We start from the raw sequence: 8182 nt of genomic DNA, 5'->3' as shown, positions 1-8182 counted from the left end.
GTTCACTTGCTGATGCTAGGGCATGGGGCAGGAACTTCAACATGTGCTTAAAGGAGATGGCATTTCATCATGAGCTCAGAGGGATGTTTTGGGGAGTGATGGGATGGAGGCAGGGGAAAAAAGGATGTGAACACTAAGGTGATACCTGGACACCTTGTGTGGAATTTTGAGACGCTCCCTCATCCCATCTCTTCTTCACCCAAGCTGGTACCTCAAGGGTAGAGTTCCATTTGCAAATAGAATGCACAGAAAAGGGACACCTCCCCCAGTTACCCGGGTCATTGATTCAATTCTCTTGATGTCCCCAGGAGAGACAGAACTTCTACCTCCCAGTGTGTCAGTTTGTCACACTGTGATGGTGTGTGTGTGGTGTTATGTCACTAATATTTCAAATACTAGCAGGTTCCAGTGGCACTTCCAGACTGAGAAAGACAAGGAAGAAAGGTCTGGTGAACCGCTTATGAAAAGCAGTCACTGATACAGTGCTGGAAGGTGAGTCACTAGGTTGGAAGACAAGAGTGGTCACAACAGTAGACTGAAGCCACACCCAGAGATGAGAAGATAGATGGTCAGGACCAGAGAGTAAATACACCTACATGGGTTCGACAACTTGACACCAACGAACACAATGGGTAGAATTTGAACCTCCAGAGACTTGCTGTAGATCAAGGGCCCCTGGTTCTAGGCCCGTAGACAGGTACAAGCCTGCCCCTGCCCATCCTTCTGACCTCTCCACAACACATTTGTTGCAGACTGTGTAAGACTAGTCAGAGGTTCGAGGCCCTCTAGGGCCGAGTGTAACAAATGAAGCCACTGGCAGCTAATAGCAAATTGCTTTCATATTAATATTCAGTTATATATATTAAATTAATACACGGAGACTTTGACAATCCACAGATAAATGTGATATTTTCCTAAGGCCTAAGACTAAAAGTTGCAAGGTCAAGCCTTTCTCCAAAAGGATTAACTAAAAATATCTTAGCTACACAAAGAACCCATCTTCCCTAATCCTTTTCCAGGTGCAGCCCATTCACCTGGGCTTCTCGAGACCTGGCTCAGGAAGCCGAAGCAGCAGGACTCCGCCCAAACTTTTGTCCTTATCTCTTACCTTCCCCCACCTAAGCTCAGGGGCTATAGATATATTAATTGGGCCTGAGAATCCAAGTTGCTGGCCTGGGATTCGAACCAGCGAAGTACAATGTAAAGATACCTGAATGTCTGGAAAAGTACTGATGTTAGCTGTACCTTGCCTAAGTCCCTCCCAGCTTGATGTGAAGCTCCTCCCTGAATAAAGCAGAGCCCCGGGCCTCCCCAGGTGTGCATGAAGGGTTGGAAGGCATGCAGTAAAGATTGCAGGGCAGTGAGTTGCTGCCTGCAGAGGCCATGATGCCTGTAGTCCCAAGACTGCCCACTAGTGATGTATCCACCCTGGCTTTGGGGTACCTCATTGTCTCCCTTCTTCTGTTTGTCTGTGTATTCTTTCGCTATCCCTATCGCCGCTGGATCTCCCCTCCTCGTGAACCAAACACTCGTGAACAACACAACTATGTTGAGGTCAGACCCCGACACACATTTCCTAAAGGAACCAAGACACCGTTATTTCCCCCATCCTTCCAAAGCCTAGAATCGCCTTCCCTCACTCTCTACCTGGTAAACATGCATCAATGCTTGGAAGTCAGTTCTAGAGCTACGTGTCCCACCGAACTGCCCTGCTCCTCATCGGGTCACACCCAGCCCCTTCCTCCATTCCATCCATACCCCTCACACAGTCTGGGAACTTGTCATTACAGTGGGAAATGCAGGACTTCCACTTTGAGTTAGGATTTGCACTTCATCATTGCAAATCCAATACATAGTGTGTGCGGGATGACCAGGAAATGTGCTGAGACACAGGCAGCTCCCGGCTAAGCTGGCTCACAGCAATAAATGTGGATACCCCACAGGTACACATTCAGAGACCTAGAACCTGACTTCATTTAGCCTTAGGATGGGTCTAGATCAGGGATCGGCAAACTCTTTCCATAAAAGGCTAGAAAGTGAGTGTTTTAGGTTTTGCAGGCCAGAGGGTCACTGTGGAGACCACTCCTCTGTTAAAGTGCAAAGACAGCCACCAGCAACGTTTGAACAAATGAATGTAGCTGTGTTCCTATAAAACTTTATTTGCAATAACAGACAGTGGGCCTCTTTGGGTCTGTGGGCCATAGTTTGCCAACCTCCATGTCTGGAGTGGTGCTGTGGGTTAATGCGCTGGACTGCAAGTTGGTTTGAGCTGCAAGGTTGGCAGTTCAAGCTCACCAGCTGTTCGCTGGAAATATTATGCAGGGTCTCCATGGGTCGGAACCTACTCTATGGCACTTAACAACAACAACAACGTTACAGATGTTCTCAGACCACTGAATCAAAAGGAGGCCTCCTTGCACCGGTTGGGGCCCTAACCTCACAAACAACCAAGGGCAGCAAGAGGGTCTGGATGAATAGACAGGCTGTAAGCCTGGGTTTGACATGACTAATCCAGAGAGAGGTTAGAGGTAGCCGTGAGGCTGACATGGCACCATAAGAAGGGAACAAGGGGCATGACAGGATAGGAGTGAACTAACCAGGAGACAGGAAACAAGAAACCTCAGTGTGTCTGAATGTCTGAGTCCGAGGACTTAGGGACAGTCTGGTCACTCTCTCTTCCTGCTCTCACAGTTGTTGTTGTTGTTGTTGTTAAGTGCCGTCGAGTCAGTTCCAACTCATAGACACCCTGTACAGGGTTTCCGAGGAGCAGCTGGTGGGTTTGAACTGCTGACCTTGTGGTCCGCTTCCCTGAGACCAGTGGACAAGAGGTCTGAGGAAGTAAAAGGTTGCTGGGAGAAGCCAAGAAAATGCATGTCCTGTTTGGGTCAATGGTCAGGGCTAGACAGTGTTACTTCCCAGCAGATTCATCGGGTCTTCTCTTCAGGAGAGCAGCGATGGGCCCACCATGAGGACTTGACCAGGTGGACAGGCACCAAGGAAGGAGCCAGGTGAGAGGGGCATGAGGTCAAGGGGACCCCTGAGCTTGTTAAACACACCTACATAGTCACGCAAATAAAGAGACCCAACTCCTACTCCTGTGTGTCTGAGCAGAACTGTGCTCCACAGGGCTTTCGCTGGCTGGCTTTTCAGAAGCAGATTACCCTGTCCTTCAAGAGGTGCCTGGGGGTGGATTCCTGCCTCCGCCCTTTTAGCACAGTGTCCCACCCTGGGATTCCCCACAGGGGCAGGACAGCTTAAACATTCATGAAGTCCTGTTACACAGAGATTCTTATTTGCTGTCTCCTAGGTAACAGATCCCCCAAAGAATTCTTACCACGAAAGTTGGGGTGATAAAGGCCATGGTGCCCAAGATGCCATTTGCCTGTAAAAGAAAACAAGAGAGAGGTATTCAGAGGAATCCCTGTGGGGGATCTAGGCCCTCTGGGGACCTGATTAAACAAACACTCAGTCTCCAAGTGCGCTGCTGTTAGCCAAGGGGGAGCACAGAGAGCTCAAGAGCTCGCAAACCTGGTGAGAAAGGTAGCCTTGCTCTCTGGGACCCAGAAGCAGTTCATCAGATAGCTCCATGGCAGTGAGATGACAACAGGGCCCAGGCAGGAACTCCAGCACAGAGAGCAAAGACAAGCCATCCGTCCAGTCCACAAACACCACCATCCTCCTGGTGTGGCGCTGTAGGATCAGCACTGGACTGCAAACCACAAGGTCGGCAGTTCAAACCCACCAGCTGCTCCTCAGAAAGCCTATACAGGGTCGCTGAGTCAGAATGGACTCGACAGCACTTAACAACAACAACACAAATAACACCGGTAAAAGCAGTTGCCCTTGAGTGGACTCGGACTCAAAGCGAGCCCACATGCATCAGAGTAGAACTGTGTTTAGAGGGTTTGGGAAAAAATCTTTCCAGGTCCGTCTTCCAAATGTCCAACCTTTCTGTGGGCAGCCGAGTGCATCAGTCGTTTGCATCAGCCAAACCAAAACCCAAACCCACAGCCACCAAGTTGATTCTGAAGAGGGTACATGGGATAGAATCCAGCTCAGGGATAGAAGAGTTTCCAAGGATGTCAGTCTTTACGAGAACAGCCTGCCTCGTCTTTCTCCTGCAGTGCAGATGGTAGATTTGAACCCACTGTAACCACCAAGGCTCCTTGCAACATTCAAAGACTCCAAAATCTGCTGTCACCTAGCCGACCCCAACTCAAGTCGACCCCATGTGTGTCCAAGTAGTGCTATGCTCCCTGGGGATTTCAGTGGCTGGTGTTTCAGAAGTAGATCACCAGATCTGGTGCATCCTCCTCTCTACCTTCTTACAAAGGCCCCTGCTGGCCCAGGTGCATCCCGTCCCCCGAGTCCCCAGCCTCGGAGACACCTGGTTCCTAGTCAGTGTTATCATCTTCCTCTCTGACCAGCATCCTTGACCTTCAGAGGCTGCCTGAGAGTTCACACACTGAGACATCCACCCAGCCAGCAAATGAGAACATCCAGACCCAAGGCTGCGGGTGGCTCTGCAAATGGGTTCGATCAGGGAGAATAATGGGGCAGCGTGTGGTCATGCTGAAACTCTTTGACTCTGAGCAGCATGCCCCAGGAAAGTCAGCCACAGAGCAAGAGGGAAAAGAAAAGAACTTTGTTCACAAAGGGAAGACAGAGCTTAAACAGGCACACTGGGGAGGATGGCCGAGCAGATGATAAAATGCTATAAAACTATCTTCCAGGGACAAATGCATGCAGCAAAATGAACCATTGGTGAATCTAGGGGAAGGGCAGGTGGCTATCTGTGAGTCTCTTTTTGCAACTGCTCTGTAGGTTTGCGGGGCGGTGTGGGGGGCGGATGAAGTATAAAATTTGTAGGGAAAAGAAGACAAGTGGATGGATTAAGTATTAGGTGGAAACAAAATCCTGAGAAAGGAAGTGGTAGGTGTAGAACTTGATAACCCTTGACCAAGATTAGAAGCAAAGTGTGGGCGAGTGTAGGTGTTTTATGGTCCCTATAAACCACCGCCATTGAGTCCATTGGTACTCATGATGACCCCGTAGTGCAGGTGGAACTGCTCCATGGTTTCTGAGCTGTCAATCTTGATGAAAGCAAATTACTTTATCTTTCTCCCATGGGGTTGCTGGTGGGTTCAAACTGCCAACCTTGTGGCTAGCAGCCCAACACTTAACCCACGGCACCACCAGCATTCCTTGTTTTCCCAATAGTGTCCTTGTAGCTCACAATTTCAATAAGTGAATGTGCTCAAACATCTTCTCTTCAACAGTCAAAAGGTGTACTGAGTATAAAGGGGTAGCAGAGGTGCCTAAACTCTTCTCCTGTGATCAGGTGCTGTTGTTGTTGTTGTTGTTGTTGTTGTTGTTGTTGTTATTGTTATTATGTGCCGTGGAGTCAGTTCTGACTCATAGCAACCCTGTACAGGGTTTCCGAGGCTGTAAATCTTTACGGGAGCAGAACGCCTCATCTTTCTCCTGCGGAACCACTGGTAGTTTCGAACTGCTGACCTTGTGGTTGGCAGCCCGACTCGTAACCACTACGCACTGGTTGTTGTTAGGTGCCATTGAGTCAGCTCCAACTCAGGGTGAACTTACTGTATCAGAGCAAAACACCACCTGGCTCTGCGTCATCTGTAGGAGGATGGGTATGTTTGATGGCTTCCATCTTTTCTTGGACCCGCTCGCTACTAAACATGATGTCCCTTTCTAGACATTGTTTTCCCTCGATATGTGTCCGAAGTAAGGTGAAGTTTTCCCATTCTTATTTCTGAGGAACATCCGGTTGTGTTTCTTTTACTGTAGTTTGTTCTTTTCCCAGCCCACCGTATATTCAGTATTCTAGGAAGAAAGACCTACTTCTGAAAATAAGCCAGTAAAAAACCTTCAGATCAGTTGCTTAGTTGGAGCTCAAAGGAATAAAGAGGGTAAATGAGTTTGAATCCAGCTCAGGGAGAATCCGGCTCCACAGCGGCATTGGGAGTGAGCGGCAGACAGTCCTGAGGTCAAACCCTTAGCTGTGGGCAGTGCTTCATGCTCTGTGTTTAGGAAGGATGGCTCCATCCACAGTGGGAACTTCAGAAAGGGTCACTGCCAATGTTGATATTATGAAATCCTTCACACCCAAGTTTGGGGAGAAAGGCATCAAAAAAAAAAAAAAAGAGTAGAATTTGATTTCAATCGGCCCCTTCTCCCACCAGCTAGGACTTGTCCCCATAGGACAACGAGCAACGAGTGCCACGCTCAAGTCTGACCTATTGTAAAAGATATTGTGGGGGCTCAGTGGTGGAATTCTTGCCTTCCATGCAGAAGACCTGGGTTCGAGTCCCAGTCACTGCAACTTAGGTTAGTATGTTGTTATGCTGCTGAGCAGATTTCTTCAGAGCTGCCAGATTAAGAGAGTAGGGACAAAGGCCTGACAATCAGCCAATGAAACCCTAGGGGCCACAATGTCTGATCGCCAACTGGTCATAGGGATGGCACAGAACATGGAGCATTTTGTTCCACTGAGCAGCCCTGTCATGAGCCAAGGAGCCCTGGTGCCACCGTGGGTTGGGTGTTGGGTTGCTAGCCTTAAGATCATCGGTTCAAACCCACCAGCTACTCCTTGGAAACCTTAACAGCAGTTCTACTCTGTCTGAGAGCTGGGGGCCTTAAACCAGGGGTCGACATACTGCAGTGAACAACAATGCCACAGAGAAGGCTCCTTGACACAGAGAAGGAGGCAGGGTCTGTCCCAGCAAGCCAGCCGTACCCACTCCAACCCAAACCCACCACCACTAAGTCCATTCCAACACATAGCCACCCTTTCCAGGGTTTCTAAGGCTATAAATCTTTAGGGGAGCAGAAAGTCTCATCTTTCTCCCTAAAAGTGGCTGATAGGTTAGAACTGCCGACCTTGGGGTCAGCAGTCCAACCCCAGGGCCCCTAGTTCGGGTAAAGCAGCCTGCTCCAGGTGGACCCAGGACGCTCCTGGTGATAATAACACACCTGTCTCCTGGGCATATGTGGGGGTGGGAGCAGGAACCCCAAGGGACTGAGCTCTGAGAGGAGGAATAACAAACATTATCTGGGACTGCAGGTTTCTTTAGTCTCCAGAGGGAGAAAGCAGAGAGCGGTGCAGCCAAGAGCCAGGTCTGTCTGTCTGTCTAGATCCTGCCTTCATCAGCTTCTGGCTAGGTCCCATTCCCTCTCCGAAAGTGAGTTTTCTCTGCTATAAAATGGGAGGAATCACTCCAGTAATAGCAACAGTCTTAGATGGCACCCCCCTGCCCTGGTATAAATAAACTCTTAGCTCAATGCTGAGTAAAAGGTGCCTTAAAAAATGATAAGGGACTGACTGCTACCCGATATTCATGTTCCTATTCATCCTGCTATTAGACTTGATTTTCCTCAGGGGACTTAGGGGGCCACCTGCCCAAGCCCAAGTCAACCTTTCTAACCCTGTCCCGGATTCCTAGCTTTTCCCCCACTCCCAGTTTTTTGCAGCTACAAGTGGCCATGTGACCCCCTCCAGCCAATCAGTCCTAAGTATAATTCGGGGGGGGGAAAGGGGGACCAGAGGCGTGTCTCAAAAAGATTTGTTTTCCTGATAAAAGTAGACGAATGAGGTTTCATCCATTCATCTTCTCCCCTTGAACCAATCAATGTGGATGAACACTCTCACAACCAGGAAGCAGCAGGCATGAGGACAAAGGTCAACATGCTGAGGCGGGCAGAGCAGAAAGACGGAAAACCCCAGCTCTAACTGACATCACATCTTTAAGCCATGGAGTGCATGAAAGCAGCCACTTGGCATCATGGGACGGAATAGCTCCAATGTTCTCATTTGTTGTAAGGGGCTGTTGAGTTATTTCCAACTCATAGCAACCCCATATAGAGTTTCTGAGCGGCTGGTGGGTTTGAACCACCTACCTTACAGTTAGCAGACCAGTGCTTATTCTACAGTGGCACACCAGGACCCCTTTCATCTGTTAGGTTTTCTCAACTACCTACAGCTGGAAAGGAAGGGCGGGAGGCAGAGGAGACGGTGGGGAGGAAGCAGATAGGAACACATCAAAGGTAGCAAGCTGGGGCTATGTTTGCAGGAAGGTGCATGCAGAGCAAGGTGGGGTGAAGGTGGGGAAGAAGCAGATAGGAACACGTCAGAGATAGCAAGCTGGGGCTATGCTTGCAG

At 49.3% G+C, this 8182-nt stretch overlaps 1 protein-coding gene across 1 annotated transcript in view; it reads right to left on the bottom strand.

The window, feature by feature from the left end:
- ARSG (arylsulfatase G) overlaps positions 1–8182 on the bottom strand; it is a 94839-nt gene that overhangs the window by 70920 nt on the left and 15737 nt on the right. Inside the window, exon 3 of the mRNA XM_006833736.1 lies at positions 3335–3382. Coding sequence (XP_006833799.1) covers positions 3335–3382 — 48 coding nt within the window. The remainder of the gene's footprint in view (positions 1–3334; positions 3383–8182) is intronic.

Source organism: Chrysochloris asiatica, unplaced genomic scaffold (genome assembly GCF_000296735.1).
Source record: "Chrysochloris asiatica unplaced genomic scaffold, ChrAsi1.0 scaffold00007, whole genome shotgun sequence".
NCBI classification, from domain to species: Eukaryota; Metazoa; Chordata; class Mammalia; order Afrosoricida; family Chrysochloridae; genus Chrysochloris; species Chrysochloris asiatica.
Note: the sequence above shows the minus strand (reverse complement) of the source record. Positions and strands in the feature narration are given on the sequence as shown.